Source organism: Callospermophilus lateralis, chromosome 11 (genome assembly GCF_048772815.1).
Source record: "Callospermophilus lateralis isolate mCalLat2 chromosome 11, mCalLat2.hap1, whole genome shotgun sequence".
Taxonomy (NCBI): Eukaryota; Metazoa; Chordata; class Mammalia; order Rodentia; family Sciuridae; genus Callospermophilus; species Callospermophilus lateralis.
The window spans coordinates 61,482,167-61,502,800 of record NC_135315.1 but is presented as its reverse complement, the minus strand read 5'-3'; the positions used below and the strand labels follow the sequence as shown (position 1 = coordinate 61,502,800).

The window sequence follows — 20,634 nt, the reverse complement described above, 5'->3', positions numbered from 1 at the left end:
TGATTGCCTTCCCTACTCATCCCAAAATGGAAAATCTGTAATGCAATGGCAGAGGATGAAAAAAAAAAAAAAAAAAACCTATGGAATATAGAAGATAAATATCTGAAGAGTAAACTGAAAGTTTGTTCTGCCCACTCCAATGGCTTTTTGAAACCAGGAAGCAAAAGCCAACTTGTAATTTGGAATTGCTAACAAGGGATTCCAAATAAGAAGTACTCCCATGGTATTTCTGTATAGTTAGAATGTACCAGCTAGCCTCATCAATGAAGAAAGGAAAAAATCTGCAAAGCAGAAAGGTATTTATCACACTCCAGAATTCTTCAGCAATCAATCTAATACTGTGAATCCTTTTATCCCCAACCCTATTTTGTATTTTATTTAGAGACAAGGTCTTACTGAGTTGCTCAGTGCCTTGCTGTTGCTGAGGCTGGCTTTGAACTCATGAACCTCCTGCCGCATCTGGTCAATACTGTGATTTCTGAGACAGCTTATGAGTGAAATTTTGACTTCAATCTGATTTGGCAAAAATATTATGCATACTCTATAAATAACCAGGCAGTTTGGCAGATATAAAATGATTCATGTCATTGGAGCCAAGATAACTGTTGAGTAGCCCTAATCAGAAATATTATACCAGAAGTGTTCCAGATTATTTTTCAGATTTTAAAATATTTGCATATACATAATGAGGCATCTTGGTATGGGACTTAAATTTTTTTTTTTAAAGAGAGAGAGAGAGAGAGAGAGAGAGAGAATTTTTTAATATTTATTTTTTAGTTTTCAGCGGACACAACATCTTTGTTTGTATGTGGTGCTGAGGATCGAACCCGGGTCGCATGCATACCAGGCGAGCGTGCTACCGCTTGAGCCACATCCCCAGCCCTGGGACTTAAATTTAAACACAAAATTCATTGATGTTTCATAGATACCTCATATGCATAGGCTAAAGGTAATTTTTTTTTGTACCCTTAACTACTAAGCTACATTCTCTTTTTATTTTTTGATTTTGGGACAGAGTCTCACTAAGTTGCCTTACAAATTTGCTGAGGCTGGCCTTGAACTTGTGATCACAGGGTCCCGAGTCACTGGGATTATAGGCATGTGCCACCACACCCAGCCTGAAGATAATTTTATGCAATATTTTAGAGTGCCTAGATTTTGCCTGCTAGCTGTCACGTGAGGTGAGGTGTAGAATTTTCCACTTGTGGCATCATGCTGGTGCTCCAAAGGTTTCAGACTCTGGAATATGTCTGATTTGAATTTTGGAATGCTATAATCACCTGAAAATATATTCAATAGTAACAAAAAGCATTTTTTTTAAAAAAAAAGACATGACCATCAGAAGTGTAATACCACTACCAATACCCATTAAACTGACATTCTAGAATATAAACAGGTTTCCACATCTAAACAGTAGAGTTTCTGATCTTGCAAAAGACTCAGACCCATCCTGAGATGCATCTATCCCAGGCTCCCACCCCTCACGACAGCAACTCTTTCGCACAGATTTTACCTTTCAAGAAAATCCTGGCACTCACCGGTCAGTAGTGAAAATGTATCCCACGAGATCCTTACAGCTTAACAGCAGGACACAAAATGTTATAGCAAAGAGCTCTGGAGGTAAAAGGGAAAAAACAGCACAGTGAACAAGGAAACCCGAAGGACACAGGGGCACCTGGGTTTCATGTGCAGAGGCTACAGGCACTATGAGGCTCATGCACGGGACCAATGGGTCTAAGCACCTGTGACCAGCAGGGAAACCACAGAGGACTTCTTTGCCTGCTCAATGTTGCCAGCACCCAAAGCATTTCCTACCCGGACGTTGGCAGCCACACTGAAGCCCGCAGGGATCTAAAATGAAAAGGATGCCTACAACAACAAAACTGCAAATTGAGAACAAGAAACAGAGAAACAACTTGGTGCCTCATATCTCCAAGGCAAAACTTGGTCCTATAAGTTCTGTAACCTAATTTGCAAATGACCTTGGTCCTGCTGGGAAGCCCAGGGCTAATGTGGAACCTGGATCCTCAAGATAATGATGCTCATCACACTCTGGACTTTTCTGTGAGTTTCTGACCTCTGCCAGAGGAGGATCCCACAATCACAATCCTCCTCTGGGTATGGGGGAAGCGGAAGGGGATGAGCTACCCAGAGCCCATGCTAGTGTCTGTTCTGAAAGATCATCAAGAGATTAAGTTTAGAAGACAGAAATTTGGTACCAAAGGAAGTATAAGGAAACCGAATTGGCACTGTAGTTACGAATCAGGATTCTGAAGTCAGACAGCCTGCGTTCAAATCTCTGTGACCCTGAGCAAGTTACTTCACCTCTCTAGACCTCTGCTTTGCGATCTCAAGTTACTTCGACTTTCTAGACCTTCATTATTTTATCTGTAAAAAGGCTTCAGTCATGGAGCCTACCGGAGAGGGATACGTCACAAATGCTGTGCCCATCAAAGAACGTCACTTGCAGAATACCAAGCAAGGGGAACATCTAGCATGTCCACATGGTGGCACTCACTTACCATGTACACGATGACGGCTAGCTCATACACGATGGACTGAGCTCCCAGTTCCACCATGCCAAGGATACCTGGTGAATCAAGAAAGCTGACACCTTGCTTTTGGACAGATCTCCCCAATCCCCTGAACCCTACCCCCATTTTCACAAATCATCCCTATACAGACCACACAGGAAGCTCCCAATCTCGTAGGCCCACCACTCGATGCACAGCATGAGCATGCTTGGGATAGCCAGGCGAAGGAAGGAGGCCCAGTCCTGCAGGCACTCGAGGGACCACCCTGCAGGCACACACACACACACACACACACATACACATTTCCAGCATTATCTGGCCAGCGGGCTGAACTCAGCCCAAGGCAAAGGCTCATCCACATTAGAAGACAAAAGGCCGTTGTACCTCCCCATGTAGCTTGATGCAGTTTTCTCCCAAGGATGTAGAGAAAGAGGAGGAGAGCCAGGGTGAACTGAGCAATCATATTGGCCAATGCAGAACCCCTGGAAAAGACAGTCCCTGTAAGGGCAGGCACCTGTGCTTCACCTTCTCTAAGCCTTCCTCAGTGAGGAGGTAGCAATGCCCCTTGTTGTACTCTCTTCAGCAGGTTCCAAGGTTATCTTCCCAGGACAGCACATCCCTCCATCCCCAATAGGGTTTTCCAGAGTAGCAGAAGGAGGCTACACAAGGAACAGCAAGTGCCCACCCTTCTTCCCCTTGGAGAAGTCCCAAGAGGAGGCTGGACTCACATCACCCCAAGATGCAGTTGATGGAGAAACAGGTAGTTGGCAAGGGCATTGACAAGGTTAGCGGCAACTCCCGTCAGGATCTGGGGCAGAACAATTCCCTGGAACAAGGAGACAACACAGGCCACACTCACCAGACACTCTCCAGCTAGCCTGCTCAGCTGGGTGTCTATCTCTGGTGTAGCAGGAGGGGTTAACTGGGGTGCAGTATTAGATCCCTGCTACTCCTACCTCCCCACTCTCCCAGTCCCTCCTCTTGCTTCTCTTTCTAAAGCATGAAGTGAAGAGCTCTAACCACAGAGAGACATACGGGCAAGAAATGTGGAGAAAGCAGAGAGAAGAGAAATGGCTCATCTCCAAAGGTTCCAGGATGCAGGAGCTGACAGGTTTAAAAAAGGCACTTCTACACTGGACATTGTGTGAATGTGCAATACCTTCTCAACCAAAATGGGAATTCAGAAAAATCGACCAAAGGAGATCTTGTGAAACTAGTGTTTCTTTCTGGAGGTGTGTGGAACAGACTCTATCATAGCTGACTCTGAGAAACAGGGGCAGGAAAAATGTCCAGCCTATTTGGGTATTTCAAATGCAGACTTAGGGGCTAGGGTGTAGCTCAGCGGGGGAGCACTTGCCTAGCATGTTTGAAGCCCTGGGTTCAGTTCCTAGGGTGGGGGAAAGTAGCAAACCAAATGAAGACTTAGCACATGGACATAAAATAACATTTTATGGATGTCAAAATCTGTCCTGCCACGTAAGGATAGAAGAACAGAATACGTAGGCTGCAAAGACAAGAGGGAACACTATTGCTCCCAAAGTCTCATTGCTCCCATAAACAGGTCTTTCTTCTTCTTTTTTTTTCTTTGAATGACTGCTGCTTTCTTACACACTGAGAAATTTTCTTCTCAAAATCAAAGTCTGTAAGAAATGTTGCTATTTGAAATGATCTCAGTAAAAAAGAAAACATCCCACTCTTCCTTTTGACTTTAACACAAAAGCATCTTTCGGGTTGAGAGTGAAGCTCAGGGGTAGAGCACTCCCTAGCATGTCCAAGACTCTGGGTTCCACCCCCCTGCACCATAAAAGGAAAAAGAAAGTAGCTTCAATTTCCACCCCACGTGCAGAACTTCACATGAGTCCCTGGATGTAGTGGATTACATCCACCTGCCTCCTACATCCACCATAGCTTTACAGTTTCAGGAGGAAGAGGACCTGGGTCCATGTTACAGGACTTGATGCTGGTCCTTCACTCAGAGCCCTATTCTGTTCTAAGCCTACCAATCACCGCTTCCTTTAAATTTCACCTGAATCCCAGCCTTCTTCAAACTCATATTCTAACTCCTCTTCTTCATCTGATGAGACTCTCCATGACTCCTCTGATTTTTCTCTCAATAATGGTTGGAAAAACCGAACAGGTTCATCTCTGATGGCTTAGGCTGAAGGGGCCATGACAAGAGTCTTCTTTGAGAACCACTTACATAAACCACTTATTCATCAAGAAGCCCCTGGTTAGTTTTTAGCCGGGGAGCTTACGATCAGATTTACATGTGAGTCTGAAGGTAAAATCAGCATTGTGGTGTCGGATGGACTCAGAGAAAGACTGGCAGCAGGAACACTTAGATTCTACAGAAATGACAGAGAAGAAATGGCAAGAAATGAATTAGGTGGTAGCATAGAGGAGGGAGAGGGGCAGGTAGCACCTATGGGACCAGGTGACTGAGCAGACAGATGTAGGAGGAAGAAAAAAGAAGAAGTTACAACCAGGCGTGGTGGCGCACACCTGTAATACCAGCAGCTTGGGAGGCTGGGGCAGGAGGATTGCGAGTTCAAAGCCAACCTCAGCAAAAGCAAGGCGCTAAGCAACTCAGTGAGACCCTGTCTCTAAATAAAATACAAAATAGAGCTGGGGATGTGGCTCAGTGGTCCAGTGCCCCTGAGTTCAATCCCTAGTACCAAAAAAAAAAAGTTGTTACAGGTGTAACAGAGCCTATGAAAGACAGATTACAAGGAGAGAAAGTGGTGGAGGCCATGGATTGAGATGGTATCCAGGCAGGGGAGGAGCAGGCTTGTGGGCAGGATGAAGAGGTCGTTCGTATATGCTACATGCATGGGTCTCCCAAAGACAGCTGGAAATATCACCTGGAGGTCAGAGACAGATGTGGAAGTTATGTGCACACAAATACTCAAAGAGGTAGCTCCGTCAGAGAAAGTCACAGGAGACCCAGGGAGGTCACTTTCCTACCTGAACATTTAAGGATTGCCTAGGCTCCTCTGTTCTCTTCCTCCCCTACGCCCTCTTGCAGATTACGAAGTCTCTCCATCACAGCCAGTTGCTTCTTTTTGTTCTACACTCAACTACTGACCAGGCTTCTCACTAGGGAGGGCCCCTGAGAGAGAAACTTTGGGGTAAAGTGCCATTCCCTCCTCTCCGATGGTCCCCTCCATCCCACCTGCCCTCTCATTCTGTTGAGCGCACCATGATCACATGTCCTGCTGCTCCCACAAGGCAATTCTTTCTTCCTCACGGACCTTCATCATCCCACCACCTCCATAACTACCTCATCTCTGCTCTGCTAATTAGCTTGTTTCCCACAAACTAAAGCCCTCAGCAGAGAACATGAGGCTCTGCTCCAGTAGCCCCTGGGCCAGCGCACCCTTCTAACGTCATCATCTACAGTGTCCCCCAACACTGCAGCCCCACTATCTGGGGTACCCTTCCCTTGCTTTCTCCTTAGAAACCGCTCATGCTCACCATAACTCTGTTCACACCTCTGACCCTCCTCAGCTCAGGGCTCCTACTTCTAGATCCCACATATTTCTGAAAAATGGTGTTTTCCTACCCACTGTCCTCACTTGACCAAATTAGGGCCTGAGGTTAAGGCCACCAAGAATGCCGACTTCTGGGTGGTTGGGGATGAAACTCAGTAGTAGAGCATTTGCCCAGCATGCACAAGGCCCTGGGTTCCAGCCTCTCAGTCTAAAGACAGTTTGAGTATATAATTCTAACATTTAAAGATTGGAAAAAATTTTTACTTTTTTTTAATACGGTAATGTTCAATTGAGATCATGAAGAAGGTAGGCAACTTACTCTTTTCCTTCTCCTTTCCCTCATTCTTCACGTTCCTCATGCTAGGAAAGCCTGCCTGCCTGCCTGTGTGATGGGGATCCACATCCCAGCCCCCATTTACCTGGATTGTTCTAGAAGCAAGTCCATGGTCGTACATCAAACACTGGCATCATGAATCCACACCTACCAAATCAGGCGACCATTCTGGGACCTTTGGCCACTGCTGTTAGCCACATATGAAAAGTCCTGACTAACATTAGATGTCATTAAAATTGAAGCTTTTATGTCCCCACAGGGGAAACTGGGGGCTTTCAGACGGAATCGAACAGAGAAGCTGGCTCTCTGGAGCCAGACAGGTCATTTGACCCTCATTTCTCTCCAGAGAGTAGACAGGCCTGCACTCTTCCTTCCAAGGAGCCAGTTTAAAATGTAGAGCCAAAGAACACAGAGTGTCCAACCCTATTTTGCCAATGACAATATTTCCCAGTGGGAACTGGATGTGAATTTTCCAGAGCCAAAAATAATGTTTGATTTCCTTGATATCACTTAGCACCCCTCTCCACATCAAAGTCCTGGATGCACAACCTTGAAAATGTCCCCCACTCTGGGGTCTCTGAGTATGCACAGGGCCCCCATCTCATTAGCCTTCCAAAGGAAAAGAACTGTCCACATTACCTGGTTGAGCAAGTATTTAACTTGTAATATATAAAGAAAGGTTGCCTGCAAGAGAACCAGAGGTGGATGTTAACGTTGTGGTCTGGCCACACATCAGTGAGCGGGGACCCACGGCTGGCTTGTGCCGTAACCAAGACCCAGCTGCCCTCTGCCCCCACAGGGACCCACCAAAGCCTCCCTCTAAGCACAGGGGCAGGAGCAGGGCATTTGTGTGGCCAAGGAGTTTCCACACATCTCTTTTATGGATTGATCCAAGCAAACCCCCATCTGAAAAAAGGAAATGCAGTTTCCTTGGTACATCAAAAAGATATTCTGAGGATATTGGGAGGTAACTTGGAGGGACCCTTCCTTATAAACAAGGCTGTTATCCCACTCAGTGGAACGATGAAAAAAAATCACATTTTTAAAGATTTTAGGGTAGAACTGGAGGTGCACCTCAGTGCTAAAGCATTTGACTAACATTGTAGGTCCTGGTTCAATCCCCAGCAACTCCCGCCCCACCCCCAACTCCTGCCCCCCCCCAAAAAAAGTGACATAAAAATAAAATAAAGGACTGGGGATATAGCTCAGTTGGTAGAGTGCTTGCCTTGCCTGCCAAGGCCATCCCCAGCACCACAAAAAAAAAAAAAAAAAAAAAAAAAAAGAAAAGAAAGAAATAATCAATTGGGCTGGGATTGTAGCTCAGTGGTGGAGTGCTTGCCTGGCATGTGTGAGGCACTGGGTTTGATTCTCAGCACCACATATAAATAAACAAAATAAAGGTCCATCAACAACTAAAAAAAAAAAATTTAAAAAAGTAAAAATAAATAAAATGAAGCAGATAAACTAAAGAGCACAGAGTTAGTTATGAGGACCAATGGATACTATTACAGGCTGAACTGTGTCCCCAAAATTCACACTGAAGCCCTATTCCCCATGTGGCTATATTTGGAGGTCTTTAAAGAGATGATTGAGGGTGTTATAGTGGTGCCCTAATCCAATAGGATCCATGACCTTATAAGAAGGCACTAGGGGCTCTGTACACAAGAGGATGACTAAGTGACTTGGCAGCAAAAGAAGGGCCATCCACAAGCCAAGGAGAGAGGCCACAGAGGAAATCAAAACCTGCTGATACCGTTACCTTGGACTTCCAGGTCCCAGAACTGTGAGAAAACACATTTTTGTTGTTTAAGTCCCCCAGTCTGTGATATTATGTTGTGACAGCCCCAGCAAATGAATCCATCCACACTCTCCAACTTAACGACCTTAGCTTTGATTGTTCATTGACCACAGACAAAATGGGTGTCAAACATTAACACCTACTTAAGAGTTGGGTGGGATCACACTCTGTCTCCTGAGTGTGTCTCCACAAAAGGTCTAAAGGTCAAAGTGATGTTCTCAGAGGTTATGAGGTGGGTAAGACCTCTGGGGGTGGGGGAAGAAAGTCTGAATTTTTCTCTCTGGATGATCCCACAAGGCCCTGAAGCTACTGGAATTCAAGAAGGTGGCCTCCTGGAATGGAGTCACCGCCCCCCAACCCTGGTGTTTCTTTGAGATGAAGTTAACATTGGCTGCGTCCTTAATGGGTGGGATTAAAAGCACACTTCTGCAAAGGAGCCCACGTCACTCATGAGAATCACAAGACTGAGCCAACACATGGGGTTCACAGGTGTCCCAGCTACTGTTCACCCCTGGACCTCAAGGATGGAGCTTTTGAGCCCCTTGAAAACTTACAGGAAGAGCTGGAATGAAGATCATCACATAGGTCTGTGTGAGCCTATATCATGAAAAATAAGAAACCATGAGAGAGGCCTGTATTTCAGGAGAGGCAGAACAGAATAACCCAAGCTGCTTTTTGCATCCTTGGTTCTTCCTAAGTAAATGGACTCAAACCACTGCAGCGAATGGGAAAACTGATACATAGATCTTTGTCATCTTATAACCCAAATTACCTTTCTTGCTTCCTTCAAGCCTAAGTCGAGGACAGGTGTGTTATGGTTTGGATGTGAGCTGGCCCTCCCAAAGCTCCTGTGTTGCTGTTCAGAGGTGAAATGACTAGATGATGAGAGTTGTAACCTAATCAGGAGATCCATCCACTTGATGGATTTATGATTTGAAAGGAATCCTGAACTGGATAGCAACTGGAGGAGATGTGGCACTGTGGCTGGAGGAAATCAATCTCCAGAGGGGGGGTGCCCTGGGTGATTATATCTGATCCACCTGGCTCCTCCTTCTCAGCCACCATGATCTGAGCAGTCATAATCCTTTAAACCTGTGGGTCTCAAACATGGCAGCTCATTGGCATCACCTAGGAAGCTTTTTTTTTTTTTTTTAATATTTATTTTTTAGTTGTAGTTGGACACACACCTTTATTTTACTTTTTTTTTTTTAATGTGGTGCTGAAGATCGAACCCGGGGCCTCGCACATGCTAGGCAAGCGCTCTACCGCTGAGGCACAACCCCAGCCCCACCCGGGAAGCTTTGAAAGCTACTGGAGGCCCCGACCTCACCCTGGACCAATTAAGAGTCCTGGGGCTGGGGACCAGATGCTTGGGTTGAGGGTTAAAGTACCCAGGTGATTTTAATACCACCCTCCGTCACAAGTCACAGATCATTGACTACCATGCCTCACGGAGGATGTTTGTAAAGCGAATTCCAATCAAAACTCTTTACCCTGGAAGTCGCCAGGAGAGAAGGGGGTCCAGATCTTAGAAGCCAGGTGTGGAAGGAACTAAGGTGGGAGGGGTCAGTCAAGGAGGGCTGGATGCTCATCTTGGTATTCAGCCTTGTCCCTGCCTTTTGTAATTCCCAGAGGGTGAGCCTGCCTGGGTAGACAGTCCTTCTGCAGGCCACCACGACATAGCTCATCTTACCTGGACACATCCGGGTCCTGCCTGAAGAGCAGCAAGATGTGCTGAGTGTTGAGGAAAAGCGCCCAGCAGGGAAAGCAGCAGAGGAGCAGAATGAGCATGCCCCTCTGTAGGATGACCCCCACATACTTCAAGTTCTGGCTCCCGTATGTCTGGGGTGTGCACATCCAAAGCAAACCCATTAGCACAGAAATGGCACATCTTCGCTGTCCCCCCAAAGCCTCCCATCATACCTCATAAACAAACATGCCAGCAGAGAGACTGTCATATTCTTTAGGGAGAAGGTGACCATGGTGAGAAAAAATGAGTAATTTTAGAATGTCACTACCCATGAGAACCATCCCGGGGGATATTTTTAAACTGATGACAGGATCCCACTAAAGTTACTCTAGATTTAATTGATCCAAGGTAGGATACCAAGTAATGATAATGTTTAAAAGCTCTCCGTGTGATCCTAATATGCAGTCAGAGTTGCATAACCTGGAAACTTGTTAAAAATGCAAATTCTCGGGCTCCATTCCAGACCTACTAAAGTGGAAACTCTGGGGTCAGGGCCAGTGGTGTGAGGAGCCAGTTCCTACTGACTTACAGAAGCCAAACTGTGCGTGTCTCTTCCAGTTTCATGTTCAGTACCATCTCCGTGGCAGCTTCAGATTAGCCAGAGGGAATGTTTACACAAATACACATGGTTCCTCAATTTAGGAATGGATCAATCTAATTTTTCAACTTTAAGATGGTACAAAGGGGATATGGGGTCAGTCCGTGGAAACCATGCTTTGAATTTTGATTTTGGATCCTTCCCCAGGTTTGTAATATGAGGTATGATCCTCTCTCTTGGTGCTGGGCAGTGGCCGCTAGCCATCGCTCCCGGTCAGCCCCACAATCATGAGGGGAAACAACTGAATACAGTGTGTTGTGTGGCTAAGCTAGGATATTTGGTAGATTAGCGTGCTAAATGCATTTTCCACTTCAAATGTTTCCAACCTGATGGGTTTATTGGGATATAATAGCACAATCAATTTAAAATATCTATATATGAGTCAGAATGTTCCCCTCCACCTCCTCCCTCTTTCCCAAAGAGAATGTGAATATTAATCTACACCCCTAGATAGGGCCCAGCAACCTGTGTTTTGACAAACCCTTGAGGTGATTCTGATGCAGGCCCAGGTTTGAAAACTACAGGACCAGTAACTCAAACGTGTACCATGATAGAAGGGACTTTTGCAAAATATTCACTGTTTGGTCAAAACAAATAAGGTAGTCACACAGTGAACACTAGTTCACAATGTTGAAAGGAACCCAGCCACATTTCAAATTTAGCAGGCAAGGAGAACTGGAGTCAACTGAGTGAGAATGCCACAGAATGAAAAATCTACTGTTGCAGATTTTCTCATCTGTGAGCACACATCACTCTCCTTCTTGCTGATGGGGTTCTGCCATCTATACTTAAGAGAAGATGTTGGGGGCACTGAGAAAATGTGACCACTTCCATACCTGGGAGATGAGGGTGTCACATGCAGAAGATAAGCCATGTCCCACTGAAATGCCGGTGACATTGATAACCTGGAAATAAACCAAGGATAAGACCAGACATTGTTAAAGAGGAAAGAAAGGTAAATTTTCTATGTTGCTGATCAAAGCCAGCCAAGCTCCTCCGTCAGCATTAACAAGCCAATCTAATCACCTTGTTAACTCCCCAGAACCCCTGCTCCAATCTATTGGGCCAGATTAAAGGACATCCACACAAGATCGGAGAGGGATGCAAAATCTAGGTCAGAGGTCGTTACCCAGTGTTTTTGTATTTTAAGTCTTAGATATTTTGCTCTCTAACTTCAGGGAGTCATGAACCCTTCTTATGGGAACGGAATGGGGCACTAGCCATTTGGGATCAGTCCCTTGCTCAAAACTGTTGGTTGAGACCCCCCTCCCCCCAATGCAGAAATCCACAATCTGCAATACTCTAAAATCTGAAGCTTCAGGACTGACAGGATGCTCCAAAAGTGGTCATGTGTTATCGCAGCAGGAGAAAAGGAACACTGAGGGTTTTCATAAACCTCTGCTAGGAAGTCTTGTACGTACTGCAATTGCAAGTGTGACTGCATCCAGTTCCAGCTTGCCCAGATGGCCGCAAAACACAGAGCTTATGAAACTGATCAGGAACATCATCAGCTGGGCCAAGAACTGGGAACAGAGGGGAAGAGGAGGAGAGATGAATGCCAGCCATCACAGTCCAAGGTGGCTTGGTGCCCTCCCCCAACCAGCTCCAGTGGGGGGTAAAGGCACCCAACGTTTAGAGAACCACTGCTAGCTTCCATAGTCCAATGTACGATTTCTGAGGGCCTTTTTGAAATAGCCAAATGTTTATTTGCAATCACTGGGTCAAAAAACCCATTAATTTTTTTTTTTTTTTTTAATTTTAATTGAAGCCGAACTTGCTAGTACATGCCTGTAATACTAGTGACTCGGGAGGCGGAGGCAGGAGGATTCCAAGTATGAGGCCAACCTGGGTAACTCAGCAAGATCCTTTCACAAAACAAGAAATAAAAAAGGGCTGGGGATGTAGCTCAGGGGTGCAATATTTACCCACACCCCTAGATAGGGCCCAGCAACCTGTGTTTTGACAAACCTTTGAGGTAATTCTTATGCAGGCTGAGGAGATTCTCATGAAAGCCCTGGGGTTCAATTCCAAGTACCAGGAAAAAAAAAATGTTTTTAATTGACACATAATAATGATACATACTCTGGGGTACAGTGTGATATTTAATATAGTATTACATTACCATGTAATGATTAGATCAGGGTAAGCGGTGCACCCATTACCTTCAACCCTTATCATTCCTTTGTGTTGGGAACATTCAAAATTCTCTACACTAGTCATTTTGAAATATGCAATTAATTGTTGTCAACCGTAGTTACCCTACTGTGCTATAAAACGTTAGAAGTTTACCTCCTATCCAATAGCACCCCTGTACCAACAGGTCATCCTCTTTCCATTCCCCCAGAATCACAAGTTTAAGAACATCCCAGTCTTTTTGGTGTTATTTTTCACTTCAGGTGCTCGTGCATAGATCACATTAAATTTCTTCAGAAGTTTTCAGAGTGGCTTTCTTGGATAACCTCTCTGTTCCTTGTTATTCCAGATTCCTAAATGAGAATTCTCCTGAAGAGAATATAGCTTTCAATGGCAAGAACTCACTCCAGTCAGCATGACGTTCCACAATCAGCAGGGCCTAAGGTAGGAGTGAGATCATTCACTGAAAGGCCAGTATGATCTGGGATCCCTGGGTGAAATGCTACTGGTTGTATCCGAGTGTCTCTGTCTCTCTGTCTCTCTATGTCTATGTCTATGTCTCTCTCTCCCTCTCTCTCTCTCTCCCTCTCTCTCTCTCTCCCTCTCTCTCTCTCCCTCTCTCTCTCTCCCTCTGTACTGGGGATTGAACCCACAGGCACTTTACCTGTGTTTTTTCATTTTTGAGACAGGGTCTCACCAAGTTGCTTAGAGCCCCTCTAAGTTGCTGAGGCTGGCCTTGAACTTGCAATTCTCCTGCCTCAGCATCCTGAGTCTCTGGGATCATAGGCACATGCCACTGTGCCCAGCTACCTATAATTCTGTAATTCTACAAGGCTCAGATATGAAAGCAAATTCAGTTTCGGGACTATTAAGCTATTCTTCCTCAAAATTCCAGTGACTATTAAGAATCACACAATGCTTGGTCACTTATATCTTGAGGTTAATTTAAAACCAGTTCATGCTAGACCCAAGCAGTCCAGGATCAGATTATTCATGTCTTATGTCTCTCCAAGAGGGAGGTTCATTTGAACCCCCTCCCTAGGAGAAGAGAACAGGCATCTAAGGATTTGCTTGCCTGCCTCACAGAAGCCCTTCCAAAAACTGATGCCAGGGATAGTGACACTGTTGATTCTGCTCCAATGCTACCTCTTATAGCCTTTCAAGGGCTTCCAGTGACACAGCTTTTATTTCTGGTCTCCACACAAACTGTGCCAGCCCTTTAGCCATCCCAAAATTACTGTATTAGTACCTGATCAGGTCCAGAGCTGTAACAAGGTGACTACTCTCTTTCCTTTCATCCCTAGAAACCACATCTAGAGAGACCATTTCCAACTCCAGTGATTGGCCAGACCTTCAAAATATGAATGGCCATCTTCTAACCGTGTGTGTGTGTGTGTGTGTGTGTGTGCGCGCGCGCGCGCGCGCGCATGCATACCCAAGTCTTAGGAACATATCTTTCTTGCATCAGCTCCCAAATCCAGACCCTCTCTCACTACCACAGAAATCAAATGTGAATTTAATTTCCAACAGGGCCTCTTTCTACTGAGCAGAAGGAAGACTTTGGTATTGCACAAGAAAGACAAAATAAGACAGGAGAGAAATGGAAATGGAGGAGAGGAGATGTAAATAAAAGAGGTGGGGACCAAGGGTATGGCTCCGGGATAGGGGGCTTACCTAGCACAAGTGCTAAATTCAATCCCCAGCACCACAGAACAAAGAAAGGAAAAGACGTGAATAATCTGATTCTGTAGACTCTAAAGCTTGAGCCAATGGATTTCCATAGCCTCGTGCCAGGACACAGTGACATGATTTAGGTGTTGTCGTTTCCCTTACAGATGTTCTCTGTGGTTTCATTCAGTGGTGTTGGTGGCTATTTAAATTGTGAATTCAGATAACTTCAAAGGTCTTAGGTCACCCAGCATCATTCCCCAATCTTTTCAGATGGCTGTCCGTGAGGCCTTGGTGCCCAGAAACCATAGCAAACTGTCAGATTCACGGAACGTTTTCTGTTTTCTCCTTTCCCACAGAACTTCATGTTTCCACTGCACCGTTCCCTGCCTCCTTATTTTTCATGTCTTCATGTGAAAAAGGCTCATTCTCACCTATCAACAGGCCTCTGGAGTGTAGCCGAGATTTTGCTATTATAAACCATACTGCTCCGAACATCTTTTCAGCTGGGTGGGGATGAGGCATTTTCTTAGGGTGAGCGCCCAGTCCAAGGGTAGGAATAGTTCAGATGTCTCTTATAAAAAATGTCAAAGAAAGTTGAGCACAGTTCAACTGATCCAGTGAGACACACCTTCAATGTCAATGCCAGCTAAAACTGTTCCTTTGTGAAGGCCGCTGCAATTTTGCTGGGGTTATGGTAACAACCCTGTTCTTGTTACCCAGGTCAGGCAGCCAAACCCAGCCAGCCCATCCTGAGCCTCAGTCCCAGGAGGGACCGAGTTCTGGAACTTAGATTTACTAACTACTCCTCAGATTCTGGTTTCAAGCCCTTTGGGTGACTCCTAGCCACAGAATGTGGTTTATGTACACAAAGGCCACCCAGGGAGCAAGGTGATAAAAATGCTTGTGTTCTGGCTGATTTTGACAAACTGATTTAGGAGATAAGGGGGGCTGACAAATCTGCATTTTAATATATCCTCCACCCTACCCCCATATATAGCCTATACACAGGTGCTCAAGGATAACACTTTGAGAATGTTCTAGACCCTTGGGGGGGGGGGGGGGAAACATGTTGCTATGCCAGGGAACTCACCAATCCTGGACAAAGTTTTGTTGCCCTAAGATATCTCAATGCTGCCTGAAAAACGGTGAACTGAACTGGCAGTGGCTCAGATGGAGTCAAATGGACAATAGAAATTGTGAAGAGTAGGGGCTGAATGTGTGTAGCTCAGTTACAGACCTCGTGCTTAGCATTTTCCAGGCCCTGGGCTCAAACTCAGTGAACTGCTCAGTGAACTGTACAAGTCCTCCTGAAGGACTTCTCTTACCCCTTCCCAGTGGGCCTGAAAGTCCACTCTTAGCAGCAAAAGGTCAGCACAGAAAAGAATCTGCAAAGTCACCCCAGACAGCCTCCTTATACACGAGAAAGCTTCAGTCCAAAGTCACCTGACCGAACGCATAATGTCTTTTCAGGACAGCTTCTTTGAAACTCAAAGTGCCTGGGTGTGCATTAACCAAACACCATTGCTTCATTCCTACCCAACGGAACCCATGGTAGAAAAGGAAAAGATGTTGCAGATTCAGGAACTCAGCTAAGTGGGATTTGCATGGTGAGCTGTAGGGACACAGCAAGTAGTCAGGAAAGGTACCTGGAGGCAATGAGTTAACATTTGAATGATGAATTTTCTAGGCAGAGGGACTGAGTGTAGGTAGTGGGAGGTGGGGGCTGAGGCTTCCTAGGAGAAGGGCAATGGAAGACCGTGAAAGAGCTAAGGCAGGAGGGTTTGATAGAGATCAGAGCTCAGAGGGACTTTCAGGACCAAGTTCAGGGGTTTGAGCTGGGGCTCAGAGCTCAGATATGCATTTGAAAGGGACTTCAGAGCTCCATGTGGAATAGTTTGGGCACCATGAGCTAGAAACTCTGCTTGGAGCTATAGTGGTCCACTGAGAGAGTGGGAATGTCAAGTAGATCTCTCTGAGAGACATCAGAGTGCTAAAACCAAAAGCTTTCAGGAGGATGGGTTGGAAGGGGAACTGGAAAGGAGAGAGGGAAGGTCCTGGGCCCACCTGGGCTTCTGTCTGTTTAGCTCCCACCAACACTCAATACTTCCCCACATCCTTTCACTCATCCTTTGATCTGTCTGGAAGAGGAACCATCTTCCCCTTCCTGGTTTTCCTCTCTTTTGGCCTGGATTGTCTCCTGTCCCTTGCAACCTTCCCTGCTGAATCTGATATATGTCATTAATCACTCCCTGTCAAGTATTTTCCTATACCCCCATGACATTTCACATTGTCAGCCTGCATTTGTTTGTTTGTTTTTTTGTCTTGACTCCAGTTTCATCTGATGTCACCCCTCTGCCCAGAGCTATCCCTGTATCTTCTGCCCTGAAGCCCTAGAAGTTTCCAGAGCTCTTTCCCAGAAGTTTGGACCTAGGCATCCTACCTCTCTTACATCACAGTCCATGCCCACAGGGAAATCCATCTTTGGGGTTATTTTTTGAGGACTCTAACAATTCATCTTGGTTGGAAGATGCTAATCACAAAAGGAGAGCATAGTTGAACGGCCTGAGGCTAGGTATTTGCAGACTACCACTTTCCATCCCTGGGCAAATACCTGCATTCCTAAAGTTTTCAGCAGGATAAAATGAAGAGCATCTTTTGAGAGGTGAACCTGTTCATCTCCCACTCTCTCCTTGGCCTTCTGGATTATTCTTTCTTCAGATCAATAGGAGAGTATCTTGGTAAATCCTAATGCTCCCAAGTGTCAGGAAACATGAGAGGTCTGGAAGGGAGATGGTGAATAAGAAAGAGGAAACACACACACACACACACACAGAGGCGTGCCACACTGGCCATTCTACCTATTTTACAGTAGAGTCTTGGAGAAGACAATATTGGACATTGACCACAGGGGGAAAAGGTTTTGATCTCCTATACCTTGCCCCTTAGAAAATAGGAAACTTAACAACAGATGGGAATAGAGATGGAGAGGCTTCAAGACGGGATCCATATACTGGTACCAGAAGTCTCCAATCTCATTTTTGCAAAGCATTCATGGGCATGTACATAAAAGAATGGAAGGGAAAATCCCAAATTATCTCTTGACAGTGTGATCTTAGAGTATTTTTCTTCTGTTGGTCTTGGGTTTTTTTTCCCCCCCTGCAATGAGTATGTATTGTAATTATAATAAACACAATCATGCACATGTATAGGTGTATATGCACACAGACAGAAAGGGGAGCCCCCTTCAGATCAGTCTAATGCTCATCCCTGAAGATCCAAGGAGGTCTCCTAAACCCAGGGCATTGAAACAGATTGAATTTGGGGGATGCCTTCTGGAATGAAATTCAACTTCCTCATGATGAGAACAGAAGCCATGGGTCTGCCACCCCATGGCCTAACCAGGGTGGCCAAAGAAGCTGAGGATGGAGACTGCCCCCTGCTCTGGCCTGTCTAGCACAGGCTAACTAAATCGGCACATATGTATTTCCTTCCTTTCCTCCCATTCTGCCCCCTCTTGAGGCCAACTAATTCTACCTATGTATACTACCTGGCTTTGGTTTCTATAAATTTTAAGGGTTTCGGTGGGACCTGAAGGGAGAAGGAATCTAGCTGCTTCCCCTCAGTTTGATCAAACTGCAAAAAGTTCACTTTCCTTTTTTCCATCTTGTGCCTAGTTTTTACACAGGTGGGTGGCCCAATCCAACCGGCTGGGCTCATCCTCACTTTATGGATGGATAAGTGGGAACTAGAAATGCTCAAATTCACAAATCCATTTCCTAACATACTTTGGAAGAGATGGAAGCAGGTGTAACAGGGATCCTCTTTTGAAGTTGCCCTGATTTCCTCCTCCCTTTGCCCTTTCATCCCCCCATAATCCTTTCAGAGAAAAGAAAGCCCACCTAGAGGTTACAATGTTAACCAATGTTAACTGCTAAATCCCCATCCCCTGCCCCCTTGCAGTACGGAGATTCAAGCCAAGGGCTCTCTAACACTAGGCTACATCCCTGTATCCCTGTATTTTTTATTTTGAGACAGAGTCATGCTAAATTGCCCGGGTTAGCCTCAAACTTTCGATCCTCCTGCCTCAGGCTCTCAGATTACAGGCCTGCACCACCATGTCCTCTAAATATTTCTTTAGAATTCTAGAACGCTGAACATCTGATGACCTTTGTTTAGTGCTCCTTCTGTTTGGATCTATGTATCAACTAACAGGGAGCATGTAAATTCAAAAGGAAAAGAATGGTAGCAGCTCACTGACCCCAGGATTGGAAATCTACTGCAATGTTCCAGAAAAGAAAAAAGAACACACAGACAAAGAAGACCCCGCTCAGCACCTAGCTTTCCTGCCCTGTTTCTCTTTTCTCCTCCCTATAAAAGCCCTTTGGGCCCCCTGAGAACCCCTAGATGAATCTTTGAGGGGATAGCTCCTCTATTTTCTCAAGAATGCCAGCCCTTGAGTAAGCCTGAATCCATTCTACCAACTCTCAGTTCTGTAATTCTGGCCTTCCAGGGGCAGATAGCCTGGACCATTACTTCCCTCAGTACAGGGAAGTAAAGCCCAAGTCTGGAGTTTCCAAAGTAGGAGTTCTTTCCTATCTACCAGGAGCATCACAGCCTCCTACACACTGGGTGGATTTTCATTTCATTGCTTTATCCTCCTCATGATTCATACTGCCTGCACACGGCAATGCTGTCAGTATATCCCACAAACCATGGGAAGTACCATTGCGGGAGGCCACACCTTTCCATCTTAGCCAGAGCAGGTGCAGAATGTCTACGCCTTAACCAAAAGTGTATTCTCGTTAAACATACACTGACAGCTTCTGGTCTAGTTGAAATGGCTATCCTACCCCACAACTGGAACTGGCAGAACATAAACAGGATTACTTGTTTTGTGGTTCTTACGATTTAAAACGCACATGCGCGCACACACATTACCTTTAAAAGAAAGAGACCTAAGCAAAAAGCAAAACAAAACAATCGAACAAACCACACACAAAAAAAAAAAAAAAACAGATAAGAACTTCAACTCCAAACAGAACCACGTTAAAAACTTTTTTTTTTAACACAATTACTGGTGGGGAAGGGAAGCTGGTGCAGGATGCCTTTGCAGAGGTTGATTCCGATTTCCAAATATTTTCAGAAGCCTAAATGCAACAGGGACAATTCGCCTTCCTCTTCCATGCCTCAGGATAATTATCTGGATACCGGAACTACCGGACTTAGCCGCTAGTTGCAAAGAAGCCAAGTTTTGGGTACTTTGAAGTTCTAGTAACTTTTGCTTAGTTCTCTGAAAATCCGCGCTCACTGAAGGCACCCAGTGGTGGGGGTTGGGGGGGGACAGTTTCTTTCGGGGCACAGGTTCCCGCTTCCCAGGAGGTACTAACGCAGGAGACGGGAGCCGTCGGCCTTGCGGTGCCTCCTATTCGCCCAGGAGCCAGCTGTGCCCAGTGGGAGGGTGCAGATCAGTTGGCAACCAGGGCACCAGCGGAGACGCGGAGGCGCACAGGCGCCCTCCGGGATCTCCGCACCCTGGGAAGGTAGCGCCCACCCGTTCCCCGTCCTGCGGCAAGTTCCCTCGGTCCCCACCTCTCCCAAGTCTTACGCGGCAACAAGGGTCACGGGGCCCCCAACCTGCCTGGACTAGCCTGCAACTGGGGCCACCTGACTCACCGCGGGGCCCGCCAGGATCAGGAGCGCCCGCAGCTCCTCTCGGAAGTCGGAAAACAGCAGGCAGCGCAGCCCGCGGCGATCAGAGGTGGTCTCCGGGCCTACCCGCCCGGGCGCGGGTTCCAGGGGAGCCTCCATGTGCCTGGCGCGGTGCTGCCGGGGAGCGCGAACACTGGCAGCAGGACCGCACTGGGCCCGCCCCAACTCCAGTCCCCGCCCCTGACCACCACCCCCAGCCCTCCCAGCGCCTTACTGAGTGCGCTGCCAGCCGGTCCGCGACCTTGGACCGGCTCCTTACACCCCAACACCGGGGTCATAGGCCCCCAGTCTTAGAAAGGCTGTGAACTCCGGCACTTTTTGGAGATCCGAGTTTGAAAAGCTCTCAAACTAACGGAAAGCGCTCCGGGGGTGGGAGGGCAGATCCTCCGAGGCTCGGACGTTGGGACGCGCTGTGGCCCTGCGTCTCTCCTGGGGGTTTCAGAGTCTGAAGTTTGTGGAGTGGAAGACCCGAGCTGGCGGACAGCCAGTTGTTCGGGTTGGGCGCTTTGGGTGGTTGCTGTGCAGCTTGCTCTCAGCGCATATGGTTTCCCATTTGGATTCTACATAACTTCTATTCTACCACCAGTAGTTCTCTTAAGGAACTTAGAAACGATCA

The 20,634-nt window shown here is 46.3% G+C and overlaps 1 protein-coding gene across 1 annotated transcript in view; it reads right to left on the bottom strand.

Moving 5' to 3' along the window:
- Nucleotides 1-20,144, bottom strand: part of LOC143409520 (multidrug and toxin extrusion protein 1-like) — a 36,825-nt gene extending 16,681 nt beyond the window's left edge. Inside the window, exons 1-12 of the mRNA XM_076869849.1 lie at nt 19,983-20,144; nt 11,927-12,028; nt 11,342-11,410; nt 9,851-9,999; nt 8,712-8,754; nt 6,999-7,043; nt 3,263-3,360; nt 2,919-3,016; nt 2,686-2,799; nt 2,523-2,590; nt 1,743-1,851; nt 1,539-1,614 (exon numbers count right to left, since the gene is read on the bottom strand). Coding sequence (XP_076725964.1) covers nt 1,539-1,614; nt 1,743-1,851; nt 2,523-2,590; nt 2,686-2,799; nt 2,919-3,016; nt 3,263-3,360; nt 6,999-7,043; nt 8,712-8,754; nt 9,851-9,999; nt 11,342-11,410; nt 11,927-12,028; nt 19,983-20,117 — 1,106 coding nt within the window. The 5' untranslated portion in view covers nt 20,118-20,144. The remainder of the gene's footprint in view (nt 1-1,538; nt 1,615-1,742; nt 1,852-2,522; nt 2,591-2,685; nt 2,800-2,918; nt 3,017-3,262; nt 3,361-6,998; nt 7,044-8,711; nt 8,755-9,850; nt 10,000-11,341; nt 11,411-11,926; nt 12,029-19,982) is intronic.
- Nucleotides 20,145-20,634: the final 490 nt, after the last annotated feature.